Source organism: Somniosus microcephalus, chromosome 23 (assembly GCF_052327205.1).
Source record: "Somniosus microcephalus isolate GS21.2 chromosome 23, FLI_Smic_1.0, whole genome shotgun sequence".
NCBI lineage: Eukaryota > Metazoa > Chordata > Chondrichthyes > Squaliformes > Somniosidae > Somniosus > Somniosus microcephalus.
The window spans coordinates 29983739-30005291 of record NC_141009.1 but is presented as its reverse complement, the minus strand read 5'-3'; the positions used below and the strand labels follow the sequence as shown (position 1 = coordinate 30005291).

Genomic DNA, 21553 nt, shown 5'->3' with positions numbered 1-21553 from the left:
GCTATTCACAATATATATTAATGATCTAGACGAGGGAACTAGATGTAATATCTCCAAGTTTGCAGACGACACAAAGCTGGGTGGGCATGTGTGCTGTGAGGAGGATGCCGAGAAACTCCAGTATGATTTGGACAGGTTGGGTGATTGGGCAGATGCATGGCAGATGCAGTATATTGTGGATAAATGCAAGGTTATCCACTTTGGTGGCAAAAACAGGAAGGCAGATTATTATCTGAACGGCAATAGATTGGGAGAAGGGGAAGTGCAATGAGACCTGGGTGTCCTTATGCACCAGTCGCTGAAGGTAAGCATGCAGGTGCAGCAGGCGGTTAAGAAGGCAAATGGTATGTTGGCCTTCGAAGCGAGAGGGTTCGAGTACAGGAACAAGGATGTCTTGCTGCAGTTGTACAGGGTCTTGGTGAGACCACACCTTGAGTATTGTGTGCAGTTTTTGTCCCCTTATCTGAGGAAGAATGTTCTTGCCATGGAGGGAGTGCGAAAATTCACCAGACTGATACCTGGGATGGCAGGAATGACGTATGAGGAGAGATTGGGTCGATTGGGCTTATACTTGCTGGAGTTTAGAAGAATGAGAGGCGATCTCATTGAAACTTATAAAATTCTAACAGGACTAGACAGACTAGATGCAGGAAGGATGTTCCCAATGGCTGGGGAGTCCAGAACCAGGGGTCACAGTCTAAGGATAAGGGGTAAGCCATTTAGGACAGAGATGAGGAGGAATTTCTTCTCCCAGAGAGTGGTGAACCTGTGGAATTCTCTACCACAGAAGGCAGTTGAGGCTAATTCATTAAATATATTCAAGAAGGAGTTAGATATATTCTTAAGGCTAAAGGGATCAAGGGATATGGGGAGAAGGCAGGGACAGGGTACTGAGTTTGGATGATCAGCCATAATCTCATTGAATGGCGGAGCAGGCTCGAGGGGCTGAATGGCCTACTCGTGCTCCTATCTTCTATGTTTCTATGTCTTTATTACTGGAATATTAACCCCATACAACACACATAATTACTAAAACCTTAATATGAAATTCTTTGTTCCTAATATCCCTTTTATTGTTTTATTTAACTTACTTTAAAAATGCTAGTTTTTTTTTCTTAATGCTTTCTTATCTTTTTTGATGCTGGCTCCCATTGTCCATTTTGGAGGCAATAGCAACTTGTATTAAAAAAACAAGCTAACTGATCAGCTTGCAGAACCCAGTAGTATCTGAATGAATAAACTTATCTACAGCACACTAATGATTACGTGCCATTCTTTGGGTGACAAACCATGTAATGCAATATTTAAATACAAGTTCTACATTGTTACTTGTATATTCATTTCACATGTATTGCTATATGTTTTGGAAATTTCTCCCAAGGTGGAGTGAGATTAAAACCGAAAAATGTGTCTTTGGAAGTTCCACCTCTTGCTATGAATGCACGTAAACTAGTGACAACATAGTTTGGTGGTCACTTTTTTTACTCTCAAAAGTTGTCTCTGATTAAGTATTGTGTTAAAAGATCAAGCATAAATCTCTAATAGTGATTTTTAAAAATCCAAATCCAATTTAGTAAAACATAAATGTTTTCCACAGATTATAGTCCACACGTGAGTCATGCAGATTCTAGTAGTTGGAGTTCCCATGCCCTTTCCTATGGATCAAATTCTACCACTGGTCAATACCTAAGCAGGTAATAACAAAATGCCATTAGTATTAACAGTCTCTAATTACTTTGTGTGTTTTCTTGTCCTATATCTCTATTAACAAGCTATTTTAGATGTAATGACTTTGATGGAAAAATATATTGCAATGGAACCATTTTTGGCAAATTTCCTTGAAGAGTAAAATAAAGCTGTCAACAGCTATTTATTTTTAAATGCAACTGTTACTTAAAAAAAAAAAAATTAAAGGTGCAACTGAGAGCTTCATTATGAATTCTGAATGTCTGGTTTCAAAACTGTTTTACTGTGTAATTATAAAAAATAAAAATAAAAAATGGTTGTATTCATAAAACTTGAGGTCACCAGAATAAGCTGCAAATTCACATCTGTTCCAGGCTGAAGTTTTTCCATATTACATGCTCAATCCTCTTTTTTGCATTTGGATCGGTAATAGATAACCTGGATCTGTAATAGGTTATCTATTACTGTATAGTGCTATCATTGCTTTACTCGTGTGCATATGGGTCCACCACAAATATATGGAATAATGGTGAGCATCTTTGTTTAGAAACACTGAAATACAGTCGTTTCAAAAGAGAAAGCTGTAATCAGAGATATTTCCCCTTTCTCTTTTTCTCTCCTCCACCCACATAAATTTGGATGACTTCTTTGGAAATTATGGAGGAACACAACTGATGCTACATTTGTACGAATCATTATAAAACTTGTCATAATTTCTCCCAAAAAAATAATGTTTGCTATTTTACCAATCAAGGTGCATCTGATGGTTATTTTTGGTCCATATTTTTAGGTTTGCCTTTTTTGTTGCCAATTTTATTATTTTTAACCTAATTCTGGAGAACCAGGGAGTTTATTGCACACAACAATCTCCTTTATACAAGTACTCATCTGATCTTAACCACACCACATTAATTAACTTACTTCAGCATATTGATTTCCCTCTGCAACACTGTCTTCTTTCACAAATGGGCATGATGAATAATGTATGAATGTGCATTTACCCACCTTAATAACTTAGCACACTGCCAGGAATCAGTTAAAGAATCAAGAGGCGTTTACTTCCTACATAGGTGACTTTCTTCAGGTGGTATTTCAAATATTCTGTGCAATTTATTGAAAAGATTCATTGATACACGTAAGTATAATGGGACTTGAGACTGGCAACATCCATTCAATGCTACAATGAAGACAAAAATTCAATATTACAAAGGTATGTCTTAAAGGTTTTTTATTTATAGTTTTTCAAGGTTTCCCTGTAGCAGTCCCATTTTGTGTTGAGAAGGTGGGCAGGACACCTATTGCCAGACCCCTCTTACACTTTAGTCAGTAGGAATTGTGGAGAAGCCCCTGACTTTTATTCAGTGTCTCCCCAAAATGTTATGATTGAGATTGATGTGTTATGCTCATGAACCCATTGCCCCTCCACGATGTGGTGCATTCAGCAGCTAATTAGTATTATTGATGACTTTGATTAACATTTGGTAACTTATTCTTGCAGGGACAGATTGCGAGTGATAGACCTGTCTGGTCATAGGAAACGTTCTAATGGTGGAGATCAATTGAATATTGAACTGCAGCAGGTGAGGACATGGTGACTGAGATCATGAAATTCACATCATAAAACTCCTCCCTGTAAAATCATTCCAAAGATACATTATAGAAATCCCCAGTGCTCATGGGATCACGCCAAGTGAGATCACTTCCTAGAGATAGACTCACCATAGGGTAAAGATTTGACACTGTAGCCAGCATCTTTGTTCCACTTTGGTAACCACATACAGAATATAATACATTTCTGCATGAATTTCCTATGCATCCTATCCTGTCCCCAGACCATTGTATTTTATTTTGCTTTTGTATTCCTTCATTTTAATTGCTGAATACAGTTCAGTCTATTTCACACTGCATCACAATGTTATGCAAATTTACAGGTTCAGAAGTGAGTGACCAGCATAACTGGCTCTTCCTTGGTGCACAGTTTTTTTTTCAATGAACTCACACTGTGTGTTTTGCTGTGTTAGAGCAGAGTATTGACCCAGAATTTGCTGAAAAAGTGCACGTTATTAATCGGCCAGCAACTTGTGGCACAGAAGAGATACCCCATGAATTACGAATCACCACATGTTGCTGCCTGATTTGCGCCACTTTGGCGTTGGCTTCAGGAAAACAGGATCTCATCCTTAACCTCCCTGTGAATTTCATGAAGTTGCTGCATTTGCACATTAATTGCCCATTAAACTTGCCGCAATAAGTTAAGTGTAGTAATTAATAGTATAAATATCCTTTTAACAACATGATAATTGTTAATGACTTCCAATTGACCTCTCGCCCAGAAAGTGAACAATTAAAAGTGTGTAGTCTTATTCCTTCAGGTAGTGAATTGTTGGAGATTTTAAAAATGTCTTTTTTAATTCTTTCCTTTCTGTCTCTTTTTCTCTCTCGATCCAATCTTTCTTTCCCTCTCTATTTACTGTACCTGATTTGACATTGAATTCACCCACGCTAATTCATTATTTCTCAATCCTTAAATCTCATTGGTTAAGGAGATACACTGTTTGTCCCATTGTTCACCAAGGTCCCAGATACCCTGTTGGTCTTGCTCGCACTTCCAGCAACTTTGTGGGCAAAAAATGTTTTGCGCTGATGGTTGCAGGAACAAGCCTAACTAACAGGGCATACAGTGAGATGCCATGCTCCAGCAAATTCTGGGTCAACACGTTTATAGCAAAACTCCACCTCAAATTTTTGGCTAAGATTCATTGTTTATTTGGTTATATTTTGCATGGCACACAAGGGAAAAACTGGATGTACTTGCCCCTTTTAAGAGTTTACTCCTCCAGACAGGACCAACATAAACTCCTTTTACTGCATATATATGACACTTGTGATTATTCTGTCCTGTCAACTAAAAGGCAAGGAATAAACAGCAAGAGTATTTTCCATTGACCGAGCAAATGGAAAGAATCCATGACTTAGTGTTGAAGAAATGGAAAAAGGGGAAAACCATTATATTGGCTTTTTTAAAAAAAAAAGTAGCTTGTAATGGTGAAAATATTTTTTACCTGTGCCGCTTAACCAAGCTTTGCTGGTAATTTTGGTTTCTGTGCAACCGTGTCATCCAATAGAAATTGCTCACTAGCCACATTAGCATAGCCACAGTGACGACGTTTTAGCCACATTTCGTACATAACTCCTTACAAACAATACCGGTAAATGTACGTCACCAAAGTTTGGCATTCTTGCATGAGTTTATCGGACATAGCATATCTTAGTGCAGCTTCTAGGTTTTTGTCCAGCAGTTGCAAGCCATAGTTAGACTTCTTCAGAGTGATTGCTGAGAATGTTAACTCGCACAAGATGTGCCAGTCCTGCCCCTGCTCTCTATCCAGAATGGGGTTGAATGCTGCTTGCCCATTACCGTCAGGTGCCCCTTTGGAGCTGAACGTTATTGGTTGGATTCACTTTCTCCGCTGGCCTGCAGCAGTTTTTACGATTGGTCGAGCTGACCGTGATGACAGCTCCCCTCTCCATACAATGTTACTGGTGTTACCATGGTGTTTAAAAATAAATAAATAAATAAAAAATTAATAAATAAAAATGCACTTGGGAACATGGGAACAGGATTAGCGCATTCAGCCCCTCGAGCCTATTCCGCCATTTAGTTAGATCATGGCTGATCTGTGCCTCAATCCCATTTACCTGCCTTTGCTCCATATCCCTCTATACCCTTACTTAACAAAAATCTTATCAATCTCTGTCTTGAAAGTTTCAATTGACACAGCATCTACAGCCTTTTGGGGGAGAGAGTTCCAGATTTCTACTATGTGTAAAAAAAAAAGGAAAAGAAAAGCGCTTCCTGATTTTACTCCTGAATGGCCTGGATCTAGTTTTAAGATTATGCCGCCTTGTTCTGGATTTCCCCCACCAGAGGAATTAGAATCTCTGTCTACCCTATCTCAAATCCTTTTATTTATTTTAAGCTCTGCGATTTGATCCCCCCTCTAATCTTCTATACTCAAGGGAGTACAAGCAAAGTTAATGTAACTTGTCCTCGTAATTTGACCCTTTAGCCCAGTATCATTCTGGCGAATCTGCGCTGTACCCCTTCCAAGGCCAGTACAGGAAACTTTCGATTTACCGGCACCTAAATAACCGGAAATCTCGGTTAACCGGCAAAATTCAGGAGTAGGTTCAGGTAACTTTTATGACTTGCCTTCCTCCATTTGTTGCTGTGCAAGGGTGTGGCTGCAGCTGTTGCTAAGCTACAGAGACGCTTGGAACTTGTGGCCATTGTTCTGAACCTGTTGCTAAGCAACAGGGTTTGTTGCTTTATACGGAGCTCTCAGCTCTCCGTATCTTTTACTATAGCTTTCGGTTATCTGGAATTTTTGATGAACCGGCACCACGTCGGTGCCAGATTAAAAAAAAGTTTCCTGTATATCCTTCCTGAGGTGTGGCGCCCAGAACTGAACACCGTGCCCCAGATGGGATCTGACCATGGCTCTGTACAACTGAAGCATAATTTCCCCTTTGTATTCCATTACCCTTGAGATAAAGGCCAACATTCAGTCAGCCTTTTTGATTTGCTTTTTGTACCTGTCCACTAGCTTTTGGTGATTTTTGTAGATGGACACCCACATCTCTGCTCCTCCACCGTTCCTAGTTTTTCGCCATTTAGGAAATACTCCGATCTTCTTTCTTGGATCCAAAGTGGGTGACCTCACACTTCCCCACATTGAACTCCATTTGCTGCAGTTTTGCCTACTCACTTAATCTGTCTATGCCTCTTTGTAAATTCCTGCTCAAATCTGCACTACTTATTGTGCCTCCCAACTTAGTTTTATATCGAAGTTTGCAGATACCACTATCTACTCCTTCATCCAAGCACAGAGTTTTGTGTATTGATATATTTTAACACTTTGCTGTCAATTATCCTGTTGGTACCAGACAGGCATTTTAATTTATTCACAATCATAAACTTGATTGTTTGCTCACTAATAGAGGGAATTTTCAGAGGATTCCGCGGATGCAAGACCTGATCGGGATATAGAATTGGAGCTTTCTGCTTTGGATACTGATGCCGATCAAGATGAGGGATTGGAGGTATGGATATATACTACATATTAAAGAAATGGTCACCTGCTGGGTTTATGATGGGGAGATGTTTTGACTTTCCCAGTTAGCAGATGGAAAGCACCTACAGGAAACTTTGTGTTATCCGGAGGCTAACTGTTCGGAATGCTTGAGCCACTGGCAAAAATCAGGTGCCGTTTTCGTTAGGTTTTTTTTCTTCTCATTGCTTTTTTCCTCAACAGTCAAGGTCTGCTGAAGCTGTTGCTAAGCTACAGAGACGCTTGGACTGTTTAGAAGCTGTAGGGTTTGTTGACAGATATGGAGCTCAAGCTTCCGTATCTTTCAACATTAGAGCTGGAGTGTCCGGCAGTTTTTAGGGAACGGCAACAGCTCGGTCCCGTCGGTGCCGGATAGCACAAAGTTTCCTGTACTGTGATTTAAAGCATATTCTACAAGAGCCATGGCCATTTGCTCAACTCTTGTTGAGAGTTGCCGTCTCTCGATTTGTGAAGCAGCCACATGGAGCAATCCTGATTCCTTTGCTAAGTATTATTTTAATTGGCTTGGAAAGGATGGTATGCTGTTTGCTACATCTGTCCTTAATTTAGATGTTAAGGTTATTTTCCCGTGTTCCCACAACATTGAAATACTATACCTCTGTGACCAGTACTTTTTTTATTTTGACCATTTTAATAGTTTTAACAACTGGAGTAGCACTTTACAAACAAATAATTTTCATGCATATACATTATAATGCACATGTATCTAAAATTCACAACTGCTCTAAAGTAGAGAAAAATGAGGGGGTGGATGAACTGCATTGAATAAACAATCCTATAATTCAGTGTTGTCCAATACGTTAGCCACTAATGTGGCTAATTGGGAATCCAGATTTCGCTAATTGCATTTTTATTAGTAATTAAAAATTAATAAAGATGTAATTGTTGGGCAGGTGATCTCAATACTTATATTCGCATAGCGTATGCATGTGTGCTTTAAACTTTTTGTACATTTGTTGGTAAAATAGTAAGACGAAAAGCAGAACATGTGATTGTTTTTTGATCGTTGTGTGCGCTGTACATCATGTCATTGTGGTCAGCTCGACCATTCGGAATAACTGCTCCAGGACAGCAGAAGAAAGCAAGTCCAGCCAATGATGAGCAGCTCCAACAGGGCACATCATGGCAAAGAACAAGCCGCATTCGACCATGTTCTGGATGGAGAGTAGGGGTGGGTCTGGCGCATCTTGTTGTGCGAGTCAACCATTTCAGCAATCACTCTGAACTCAAAGTACTGCTCACAACTTCTGGAGAAAAAGCTAGAAGCTGCACTAAGATGTGCCATGTCTGATAAATTCGTGCCAGAATTCAAAACTTTGAAAGAGAAAGACTGCAAAGCTTTGCACTGAATTGTGGTAGATATTTAAGTAAATGTACATTAATCTGTGTGTGTGTGTTAGTGGATTGTGTGGAAACGGTGTTGCCATATTCATGCCTGTGGCTAGTCAGCAATTTCTATTCGACAAAACTGATATAGTTAATACAACGATATGTGTGTTATAGCTCAATTTATTTAATCAATGTCTTACGCTGGAATGCAGGCATAAAACCTAATCAGCTTCATTGTACTATCTGAGAGACAATTATAGTTCTGCTTCAAAAAAAATGGTTAACCAAGAAATCCATTACCGTACATGAGGTGCATAAGCTCCTATGGTGTGTACTACCTAACACGATGCTGCGCAAATTGAATGGGATTCTGATGTGTTGAATAGCCTTAATTCAAAGACTGAAGCATCCTACCCCTGTAAGGAACAGTCTTAATTCTCTATTTACATATATCTTCCACATGTTAAGCCCTGAAATGTAATACTTTGAATAGGATCATTCATAATCCTTTGCATTTCAAATTCTGGTCTACCAGTCTATTAACCAGCTCCTTGAGAGAACCAGGTTGTACAGTAGCCTTGAGCCTTGCACATGCTTCACCAGTGATTTTAATTTACATTTGTAGCACTTGATTTCTTTATCCCTTCTACTTATCACATCACAGATGCTGAAACAACAGTTCTGGAAATCTTTTAACAAACAAGAATTCATGAACTGTACAGTTTAACAGACCAAGTGGTGGAGAATGAGCCAAAAGGATAAAAGCGTATAGAAATAAATTGCTCTGCTGCAACACGGGGCTGATCTGAAATCTGATGCACAACACTTTGTAGGAACCAGCGTAGTAACCTTGGCTCAAATATAACCTTTGTAAGCTGGTTGGAACTTTTATTTATCTTGCTGCTGGTCACCTTGCGTCAGGCAAGAGAGGAACACTCCATGTAAGTGAGCTCAGCTTGAAACAGTAGTTTATGATGACTCATGAGAATAGCTAGTTTGTCGAAACTACCAACACTTTCAGTTTTCAGAGTTTGAAAAAGGTCCTGCAACCTGTTCATATGCCTGCAAGGTGATTGGAAGAAAATATTTATTTTTAGTGCAGCAAATTTATCTGGAATATTTTGTAATATTTGTTTAAAGATTGTATAATTTATGCCACATATTAAATTACATTGGGTCAAAGATAGTGCCAGGCTTAAAGCAATATTTTTTTTGTTCACACAGGGTGTCCTTGATCGGCATTTGGGTATCGGCTCCCAAGGTGATCTGACCAATGACAGTATGTCTGAAAATGGACATCATCATAAGCATCAAGGTAAAGAGCAGGAGGAGCAAGGCCGCAGGATTGCAGAGCAGATTGCTATCACGTAAGAATCATATAGTTAAAGAATATCATGATTTTGTTTTTCCTTAAAGTGTATTTTGACATTTGGGTTTGTAAATCTTGTTGAGATGAAATAGAAGGGGAAATCTGCAGACAGTTTAGAAAAACGTGCAAGAACAGGGTTGTACAATTGGATGATTTTAATTATCTCAAGATAGACTGAAATAAAGGTAATGCATGTAGTCAGAATGAGGTATGCTTTTTGGAATGTATTCAGGACTCCTTCCTAGATTGTTGTGTTTATAGACTGACAAGGAAAGAAGCATTTGCCTAACTTTTTAGTTCTGTTAAATGAAATGGGATAAATAACTGATGTGACAGTCCGAAAACTATAGTGACCACATATAGTTGGGTTCAATGTCAAAATAGAAAAGGATAGTGAAGGGTTAAAGATGAGGATGCTAGACAGGAAAAGAGCAAAACTCAATGAGGCACGAAGGGATCTGGCCCAAGTTATCTGAGCAGATAAGTTAGCAAACCGGTCAACAGATCAGCAGTGTAAAATCTTCAAATGAGAGAGAATATTTTAAAAACTTCTGTTTGGCAAAAAGGAGGCGTATCAAAGTTCCATGGATAATTAGATTTAAAACAAAACCGAAACTTAAAAGGGAGGTATATGATAAAATAAAGGCGAACAATACTGAAGAAAATTGTAGTGGAGAGGTTCAAGGAGATTAGAAAAGCTGAAAAGAAACGAGAATAAAGGTAGCAACTAATATAAAGGGAAATAGTAAGGTTTTTTTTAAGCATATAAAAAGTAAAAGAATAATTAGCGAGCATAGAACTGCTTAGGGATGAAAGAGGGAGTCTAACTATGGAGAATTAAATATGGCAGCAATATTAACTATTGTCAATTTTTACAAATAATGATGGAAGTGAGAATGTCGGTGAACTAGTGAAGGATATGGAACAGTTAATGGAGATAATGGTAGAAAAAGAAATGGTTCTGAAAAATTAGCACTATTCAACGTAAGTCACTGAGACCGAGTGACATGCACCCCAGACTGCAGAAAGGTGTTATCCGAGGCTCTGGCCACAAATTGTGCGGTGGGAGAGGAGGATTAACTGGCTAATTACAGACTAGTTAGTCCAACGTCCATTGTAGACATACTCTTAAAATCCATAATTCAAGATAAAATGAGTGAACATTTAGAAAAGCATAGGTTAATAAGAACATAAGAAATAGGAGCAGGAGTAAGCCATTCAGCCCTTCGAGCCTTCTTCGCTATTCAATAAGATCATGGCTGATCTTCTACCGCAACTCCGCTTTCCCCGCCTTATCCCCATATCCCTTGATTCCCTTAATATCCAAAAATCTATCGATCTCTGTCTTGAATATACTCAACGACTGACTCTCCACAGCCTTCTGGGGTAGAAAATTCCAAAAATTCACCACCCTCTGAGTGAAGAAATTTCTCCTCATCTCAGTCCTAAATGTCCGACCCCTTATTCTGAGACTGTGACCCCTCGTTCTAGACTCCCCAACCAGGGGACACATCCTCCCTGCATCTACCCTGTCAAGCCCTTAAGAATTTTGTATATTTCAATGAGATCTCCTCTCATTTTTCTAAACTGTAGAGAATATAGGCCTAGTCTACTCAATCTCTCCTCATAGGACAATCCCCCCATTCCAGGAATCAGTCTGGTGAACCTTTGTTGCACTCCCTCTATGGCAATTATATCCTTCCTTGGGTAAGGAGACCAAAACTGTACACAATACTCCAGGTGTGGTCTGACCAGGGCCCTATATAATTGCAGTAAGACGTCTTTACTCTTGTACTCAAATCCTCTTGTAATCAAATCCTCTTGTAATAAAAGCTAACATACCATTTGCTTTCCTAATTGCTTGCTGTACTTGCATGTTAACTTTCAGTGATTTGTGTACAAGGACATCCAGGTCCCACTGAATACCAACATTTCCCAATCTCCATTTAAAAAATACTCTGCTTTTCTATTTTTCCTACCAAAGTGGATAACTTCACATTTCTCCACATTATATTCCATTTGCCATATTCTTGCCCACTCACTTAGCCTGTCTATATCCCCTTGAAGCCTCTATGCATCCTCCTCACAACTTGCATTCCCACCTAGCTTTGTACCATCAGCTAACTTGGATATATTACATTTGGCCCCAATCCTCCAAATCATTGCTACAGATTGCGACTAGCTGAGGCCCAAGCACTAATCCTTGCGGTACCCCACTAGTTACAGCCTGCCAACCCGAAAATGACCCGTTTATTCCTACTCTGTTTTCTGTCCGTTAACCAATCCTCAATCCATGCTAGTACATTACCCCCAATCCCATGAGTCCTAATTTTGTTTAATAACCTCTTGTGTGGCACCTTATCGAATGCCTTCTGAAAATCCAAATACACCACACCACACCCACTGGTTCAACAAACTGACAACAAACATGGATTTGTTAAAGCCAAGTCGTGTTTAACAAACGTAATAGATTTTTTGAAGAAGTCACCGATTGGTTAGATAAAGAGAATGCAGTAGATGTAACGTGTATGTAATTTCAGAAAGCATTCAATAAAGTGCCTCACATGAGGATTGTTAGAAAAATTCAGGTATATGGTCCATGGGGAAATGTAGCATCATGGCTAGAAAGCTGGTTGGTTGACCGGAAACAAAGATTTAAAGTAATTGAATGTTGCTCAAATTGGAGAAAGATTTGAATTGGTGTACCTTGGGTCAGTTCTAGGTCCATTTTTGCTCTGGGTTATTTGAGATGATTTGGACTTGGGCTTAAGGAGCACAATCTTGAAATTTGCTAATCACTTATAAATCAGAGATTTGGCAAACTGTTAAGACAACTCTAACAGTCTTCCGGGAGACGTAAACCGGTTAGTGGAACGGACAGGCAGGTGCAAGTTAATGTGGGTCATACATTTTGGGTGGAAAAGCAATGAATGGGAGTATACACGTAATAGGAAGATGATGAAAGGGAAGCCTGGGAGTTCAAATACATAATTTTCTGACAGTGCAGGTGCAGCTAGATGAATGCATAATATAGGACAATAGTTTTTGTTTACACAGTGAATTGTTAAAGGATGGATTGGATGAGGCAGAGACCATTGCATCTTTCAAGGGAAAATGTGATAAATAATTGAAGCCGAGTAAGACACCGAGCTATGGGTAGAGTGCGGGGCAGCGGGATTAGTTTTGGACTGCTCTGGCAGAGCAGGCTCACACGCAGTGGGCTGAATGGCCTCCTTCTGTGCTGAAACTTTCTGTGACTCTGATATCAAGAGGCAAGTCCCTTGCTCTTTGTCATCCAGGTCTCCAGAAGCAAGCAAATTGAAGTGGAAAATTCTTTAGAAAATGGGCTTTATATAAATGAAATCTCCAAGATCTACAAGGTCTGAACCATTTGTGTAATGTTCAGGACGAGAAGTAATGGTTGATAGTTATGTACTCAAAATAGGATTTAATTTCGCAAATTAGAGACCGGTGCACATTTCCCACTGCTTGCTTAGCTATCACCCTGGTCCCAAGGATAAACATCACAATAGTAAAAATGCTGAGCACCAATAATTCTATCATCATTGTGCATGAAATTCCAAGATTCAGTAGATTATTTCTTAATTTCGGGCAGCCTAGCAAAATTAAGCAATCTGCTCATTTGATATCTATAATCTGAAAAAAGGCACTTTTCATAGAAGTGGTTTAATCCACCTATAATGTATAAAGATGTCTCAATTTATACTCACATTTTGTGCATGAACAAAACATTCACATCTACTACCTCCTGAGTAAAGCAAGAAATAACTTGCATTTATATAGCGTCTTTCATGTTTTCAGGATGTCCCAAAGTGCTGACACCAAATTCGGGGCTAGTATAGTTAATACTGAGGAAGACTGTGACAAAATACAAGAAGGCATTAATAAACTTGCAGAATGGGCATGTAATTGGCAAATTAATTTCAATATGGATAAGTGTGAGGTGGTGCATTTTGATAAGAATAAGGAGACCGCATACTCCTTGGGGAAAATAAGAGTCTAAATGGGGTAGAGGAGCAAAAGGACCATGGGGTAAGGGTACGGATACACAAATCACTAAAACTAGCGACACAGGTTAATAAGACTATTTATAAAAAAAAAAAAAAAAAAAAAATAGCCTTGCTTAGAATGTAGAACTCGTTGATAGGGCTAGATGAAATAAGGTGGGAAGAGGCTTGTGTGGTGCATAAACACCAGCATGGACCAGTTGAGCCCATTGGTCTGTTTCTTTGCTGTACATTCTTTGTACTTCACAGCAATGAAGTATAATTACTGATATAATTCAATTTGCACACAGCAAGTTTTCACAAACAGCAATGAGATAAATGACCAGATAGTCTGTTTTTGGTGGTGGCTGAGGGTAAATGTTGGCCAGGTCACTGCTAGAATTTCCCCTGCTCTTCAAATAGTGCCATGAATATTCTACATGCCACGGTTTAAAAAGGTGATATCTCTGGCAATGCAGCATTTCCTGTGCTGCCAAGTGTCCACCTAGATTACGTGCTCACGTTCTGAAATGGGGCTTGAACCCATGGCCTTCTGACTTGGAGACAAGAGCGCTACCACTGAGCCATGGCTGACATCTAATGTTGAACAAATGTTTAATGACGTATCTGGCTGTCTGCAGAAAATCACCTCAGAATTCAGTATTGAATACTTTTTACCTTTTAATTTACAACTAACGTTTATCTGTCTTGCTCATGTGGTGACAGGTGGCAACACATTTAAACCCTACCTGTAAATGTTCTATTTAATCTGTCTATTTTGTAGATTCATAGGAACATGAGTAGGCCATTGAACCCCTCGAGCCTGTTCCGCCATTCAGTGAGATCACGGCTGATCTTCGACCAAACTCCATATACCCGCCTCTGGCCCACATCCCTTAATACCTTTGGTTAACAAAAAGCTATCAATCTCCAATTTAAAATTAACAATTGATCTAGCATCAATTGCCATTTGCGGAAGAGAGTTCCAAACTTCTACTACTCTTTGCGTATAGAAGTGTTTCCTAATTTCACTCCTGAAGGGTCTCGACCTAATTTTAGGCTATGCCCCCTAGTCCTAGAATTCCCAACCAGCGGAAATAGTTTCTCTCTATCTACCCTATCTGTTCCCCTTACAATACCTACAGGAGTTTACTTATCAAAAGAAAGGTTTTAAATGGCTGGCTATGTTGATTTGAGGAGAGACAAATGCAGCAATGAGCCTTACTGGAAAAAAAATCAACAGCAGAATCAATTTAGGGGGTAGTAGTACACAACTGCACTTCAGTGTAGTTCTGTTCTAGGATGGCAAGTCTGATTTCAGGGCAAGCTGTATTTATATTTTTCCCATCCCGCCCCTTCCAATCAGAAGATACTTATGATTCTGCTGATAACAGTTTAATTATGACGGGTCAGCTGCTTTAATAGGCAATGTTAAGAATTCATAGCAAACCATTTGGGCAGTATGTTCGACATGATGCCGATACATATTTTATTTCTGCAGAATACATGAATTATGTACGATAATACTGTACCATTGAGTGTGATTAAGGTGTTGTGCCATCACGTGATGGGGCACTGGTTTACACTAGTGGCCCTCCATATGTGTACTCCCAGTCTCGGGCAGGGCATTTGTGGAAAGTATTGTATGGAGGGATGCTTCTACAGAGGAAGATAAAAGTTGCAAGTTGAGCAGCTTGAATCCACTTCCTAGCACCCAGTTTACAGACCAGCATTTGCAAAGGCCCAGAAATGAGTCACTTGCCTGCGGTGTCAGCTATAGAGTGGGGGCCCTGTATGGAGAGACACGAAATCAGGGAATGGGAGAAAATGCAGAATAACTTAACAAAAGACATTGATGGAAACCAGTTTGACTGTTTTAACTAGCTTTTTCTTGTATTTCCCTTTCCGTCAGAGAGGAACAGAAGATGATACCTATAACTTCTGGCTTTAACCAGCCCACCACAGCCTCAGTTGGCTTCATCACCTCCCCGGCTGTGACTGCTTCCTTCAGCATCAATAATTTGGTCCTGAAAACATCTGCAGTCAAGCTGTCAGAAGATAAGAAAGACAAGAAACCTGCAACTAATGGCGAGGCTCTAGTCAATGGGAGCTGAAGGGCTTTGTGCTTACACCGACATCCAAAAGCAATTAATTTTGCTTTCTATATTATATAATATAATATATATAACACATGAGTTTGTATATATGTGTGTGTGTATATTATATTATGTATTTTTTTAAAGAACAATATGGGGGCATCAAATTCCTGTGGACTTTTTTGATACTACAAAAGCCCTCCTGCATTAACCATTTTGACAAATAAAATTAACTTTAGTCGGATAACTAGTTCAAATTCCAATGAACCTTGGGATTTGGACATCATTCTACTTAATGCTTTAAAGCAGCCTTTTATGAGTCTGTTGTGAGCCGGTGCAGTAACTTAGCCATTCTTATTCACAATGGCAAATGTAGAACATAAACAACTCAGTTGTTGACCAGCAGGGCCTTGCAGCAACATACCTGGTGAAAGCTAACTCTGACTTTACCTCCTTCTATTTCTTTTATATATTTTTGTGTACAATTCGCACAAAATTGTAAGAAGATAATGGCTTGGAAAACTGTATTTTCGAGCTGTTATTGTAAGATTTCGTTTCATGGCATTGTTGCACTTTTATAGGAAACTTGTATTGTTTGTTAAATGGTGGAAGGAGCATACTTTTCACCTTTTTAAAATGCATAGAGTTTCAAAATACAGTTTCCAACAGATTCCATAGGCGATGTTAACATAAGATTGAAAAACTGAGAAATATCCCTAGCTAAGTGTTAAACAAATTTATAAAGCAAATATAAAAAAATGGGGTAGGATCGCTGAAGCATTGTGGCATTGTCACTTATTATCTGAATAGCCAAGGTGTGCCTCCGAAGGAGGTGAAAGTATCCTACAAGATTAACCGCTGACTAAGCACTGGTTAATGTGGCATATGAACAGAAAATACTCAGGTCAGGCAGCATCTGTGGAGAGAGAAACCAAGTTAATGTTTCAGGTCGTGACCTTTTACATTAACTCTGTTTCTCTCTCCACAGATGCTGCCTGATCTGTTGAGTATTTCCAGCATTTTCGGTTTATATTTCAGATTTCCAGCATCTGCATTATTTTGCCTTTTGATTCATGTGGCAGGATGCTTTCATCTCCTTTGTTCACAGACTAAGCAGCAATTGCATAAAATCGATTCTTCTGCATTTCATTTAGAGGCACTTCTGTTGGTCTCGGTGCTCCTAGGATAGAAATTTAACCTGCTACATCCTGGTATTGGTGGATTTGCAGCATCAGGGAGTTCAACATCACTGCCTACATTACTGTACTTGAGCAGGTAGTAATGAGCACAGTGACTGGATACAGAATAGTAAGTAATGAAACCTCGCCCACTGCCTTCTACCCCCAAAAACACACCAAAGACAAAAATTGCAAATAGTTCCATTTTGTAACAGTTACATCAAAAAGCCTTGTCTTGTCCTTGACTTTTCTTATGTTCTTGTAGAGATTTTCATTACTGAGTTTATCAACAAAAAGTACCTCAGATACTGAAATGTTCTGTAATGACAATAATGAACTTTCACCACTAGTAAATTACACTGAAATGCATCTCTGTAATTGGTTTACATAAAGTACTGCAAAGTTTTTTAGTGCAGATCATAGTTGTGTTTAAAATACTTGGATATTCGGAGATGTTTTTCGTTTTTTTTTAAAAAGAAAGTATCTACTACACTTTCCTGCCATTACATTTGCTGTATATAAAGTACAGAGTGAAAGCTGTATTTTGGAACTCATGCATTGTGTGGTGTTTGCACTGAATGATAAGCCAGTTCTACTGGTCTCTTTTCTGCCCTGTCTAGTCTAATAACTTTTAATGGCTTCTCTGTATTTGCTTCATAATGGATGAACGTTATAGGTTGCAGTAAGAGCCCAAAAATACTGTAATAAATTTATAAGCAATCCAGAGTCTCACAGTCCAGTTTAAAACAACCATCTTCAGTTTGATCAAACTTAGAAGTAAATGCCAACAATATCAATAGTTTTATTTGAATAAGATACTATTGGTAATAATCATGCATTTTGTTTAATCCAAGGCATAATTTATCTCTGCCATTTCACATATGCTTCCTGGATTCAGGGAGACTGATAGATTTATTATATAATAGCTGGGGCACTGACAGTAGAAGTATTTAACATTTGTTTACATAAATCTGCAGTTGTGATACTTAAGATGTTAAAGGCATTTTGTTTGTTTTAACTTTGTGTAAACTTTCTTTTCACAATTTTACACACACACACATCTGAGAAATTGAGGGGAAAAGCAGGCTCTCCTTCACTCTCTAAATGAGCTAATTGTAAATAAAATTTCTGAGCTAGCTCTGAGAATTAAACAAGTGGCTTTGTTTACATAGCTAAGACCATAGTACAGTAGTCAGTTTTTGAAGAGGAGTAACAAGAGCATCTGTTTATAAAAGCTGATTAAAAGTTTAACTGTCTTAGCCTTCATTTATTTTTTACAATTCTGTTGATTCCCTAGCCTGTGTTCATCTTGTTAATTTTATAATGAGAATGTTTTGGATCAAACCATTTCAAATTAAGTAATAGAACTGTGTGTTAATAATTCCCTTTTTTAAAAAGTCAGCTGTTGCATGCAAGTAATTTCTGTTATGTAGGGTTGCCATTTGCTATTTGCCTATGTTTAACAGTGTCCTCCAGTCTCTATCTTTGCTGTCCTACTGTCTTGATTTTACATTTTGCGTTTTTATGTTTTGATGACTTCTGTGAAGTTGATTGTTCTGAAAATCGTACTGGGATATTTTAAACCAAGCGCGACTTTCACCAGGTAGCTGCAAAGGAGGTGTTCTGCTGGTAAACAACTTCTGCAAGATCATGTTATTGGTCGTCTGAGTTGTTAAAGTGATACACAATACCACCACAAAGCGTCAGAATTTCTAAAACAGTTTTGTGCACTTCCCTGAGGGTTGAACATTTTTTTTCCTGGAGGATATTTGCACAGCGTGATGAGACAGATTGCTGCTTGATGTTTATGATTGCATTAGGCAGTATCATGAAATCTCTTCCTATTTATAATAGGATTTATATAGGTTTTTGTAATGAAGGAGTGATATTGTACATTAAAATTTTTGTGGGCCTCTGTACTCAGTATCATATACCGAAGCTTATAGATACTGGGATCTATGCACCTATTCTAGTCTGAAGTATCAGTCTTTATGTGTTTATATGGTCTTTAGTCCATGTCTCTGGACTTGTACACATTAACTTTTTTTTAAATCTGGATACTGGGATGACAGTAGTAAGCAATCTAAAGCTAAACTGACTGCAGACCGTTTTACAAACTCTTCTATTGCAGTAATTTAATTTTCAACCAAAGCTGCTCTTAACAATGTAGATTCAGAGTAAACCAAAATATGCACCAAAGCTTTAGGCAGGTGGTGTAAGTCATTAAAATAAGTAGCATAGGAACAATATTTAATGTAAATTTTATGTAAAAATACATAATGTTTTCAAGTGATGTGTGCTGTAGTTTCCATCTAAAAGTTCCAGTTTTAGTTCAGCTGTCCAGCTGCATTATTAATAAACTGGAAGACCTTAAAGGTCTCCATAAATCGAATAGTCACTAATCACCAGAGTTGCACACAGTACTGATTATTGCTTATGAATGTGTTAATTATAAATGACAGTTACTATGTTGCTGTAATAGGTGAATGCCTAATTGAGCTCATTATCTATTTTTCATGAATCATTACATTTAACTGTGTGTGGGGCTTTCTTGCTGGCAACACAGCAGGCAGGCATAGGTATTGAAAAATATGGGTCAAGCTCATAATCACTGACAGAATTTAAAGTACAGGAACACAGAGGTCGTTGAAACCTATTTTCTTATCCCTGCCTGAGGCACATTGGTCCACATCTTGGTAGTGCAAACATGATCAAGCTTTGGATCAAAACCATCAGATTGGAATATAGAATTTCAAAAGGAATTGTACAAAAGGTCCTGCAGTAGTACTTATTCTCTGCCACTATGGGGCCTCAGTGAATTGTAAGTACAGTAGTTGCTTTCTCCCTCCAGTGGTAGAAAACGGGTCCTGTTGCATAAATGTTCACAGCCACAGGCCCCATCAAATATCCAATGTTTATTTTGGAAGTAACCAACCCCCGCCCACCCCCGCAAAAAATGAAAATGCCTACTATATCGTTTAGGGTCTATTTATTGATGCTTGAATCCAGGAAAGTAAACACATAGATAACTTTTAAGTATATTAATCTTAAAGGACTTTTCATATGCTACTAGTTGTGTTACTTGAATATGACCAAGATATAACCGGAGCCCAGGAATATCTCAATAGCCCTCTGAAAATTGATTGCAGCCCTCAGGGAAATGACCACCCTCTGTGCTACAAAACTACAAATAACATCTTCAGTGCTTTCTGAGGGTGAATATATATTACATAAATTAATCTTGTGTATGTACCTTAACTTTTTATTTTAAAATTACATTCTTTTGTGCCCTGCTGGAGGGGGATTGGGGAAATTTGTTTTTTTATAACTGATGCACGTTAACTATGGTAACGTATCAGCATTTTTGATTATCAACCAGCATTCGTTTTTTTAAAGATATTTAAATGGAATCCACTCCTATGCTGTTACTCTGCTGCATGGGCCCAAGATGCATTACTTCAGAATTGAGTCACCTGCACATAGCCCATAAACCCATCCAGTGAAGGCCTCGGTTAATCAAAGGCATGGAAATGCATGCAGTTCCTTAGCTGGGCAAATAAAAGTACATTATACTGTAGTTGTGATACAACACACGTGGTTCTTCTTTGTACTACACGTGCCCACTGTACAGCCACTTGAAGCATTGTGGTTAGCTTGCAGCATTTGCTGTCTGCATTTATGCCGTTTTGCATATTCTTTTCCCTGGAAGTTATGAAAAAGTTTTCTTGCTACAAAGCTAAAATCTTTAGAAAAATTGCTTAGCTGGAAAAGTTGGGAAAAGAGGCCTGTTTTGTCAATTGTACAATCGATTGTGGAGCTCAAGTGTGAATATTTTACGTCTGTATTAGACATTTTCTTTGCAAATCTATTGTTCGATTGAAATGTAAATGAAATTAAAGATGGTACACATCCGTCATGTATAAAGGAGGCACCATCGATAAGATGGATTTAATGGTCACTTTTACTACACCTACTTGGCTTATATTTAAAATGTATAATTTTTTTTTAAAGTGCTCGGTTAATTAAATAGGGAATAAATTCTATTCCATTTGTTAATTTCAATTTGACTTCCAAATTGTTGGTAATCTGTTACCTTTTTTGTTTTAGGAATAGGGTGAAATATGAATGCTAGGCCATTTAGGTCTGTAATGGATTAGTTTTGTGATACTGAATAGCAAAGGTTGAATTCTCTGTGTACAAAACCTTGTTTGCTGTAGCGCTGAATTGAAGAGCTAATAGCTTGGGCTGTACACTAGAATAGAGTATCATGAATTTCAGTGTTTGAAAGATGATTGATGGGACAGTTTGCAGTACTTTAAATGTATTTGCATGCATAACAATAAAGTTATTTGTCAATTAAAGTTTTTCCTCATTGCTTAAAGTTTTTTTTATTCGTTCATGGGATGTGGGTGTCGCTGGCAAGGCCAGCATTTATTGCCCATCCCTAATTGCCCTCGAGGTTATTTGTCAATTAACGTTTTTCCTCATTGCTGTTCCTACAGACACAGCCTTTTGTGAAAAGGGGCTTTAGCTTGGTTGGGGGGAGGGGTGGTGGTATGTGTGTGGAATATATTGGAAACATTATTCGACACATTAAACAATGGTTAATGCAACTGCAATAGTCCAATTCATTAAAGGAAACATTTCCTAAATATAAACATAGCCAGTTGTGTAATTTGAATGTAATTAATATCAAGAGGTAGCAGCCATTATAGGTGACAATCCAACAACTGCTAGTAACTTGATATTCTGAATG

At 38.4% G+C, this 21553-nt stretch overlaps 1 protein-coding gene across 10 annotated transcripts in view; it reads left to right on the top strand.

Annotated features, from left to right (window-relative positions):
• rc3h2 (ring finger and CCCH-type domains 2) overlaps nt 1-21158 on the top strand; it is a 122904-nt gene extending 101746 nt beyond the window's left edge. For 9 of the 10 annotated variants that reach the window (XM_085965706.1, XM_085965705.1, XM_085965709.1 and 6 more), the window contains 5 exons: nt 1598-1694; nt 3185-3266; nt 6688-6789; nt 9372-9514; nt 15436-21158. In XM_085965706.1, coding sequence (XP_085821832.1) covers nt 1598-1694; nt 3185-3266; nt 6688-6789; nt 9372-9514; nt 15436-15637 — 626 coding nt within the window. In that variant the 3' untranslated portion in view covers nt 15638-21158. The other variant, XM_085965711.1, reaches the window with a different exon arrangement.
• The last annotated feature ends 395 nt before the right edge of the window (nt 21159-21553 follow it).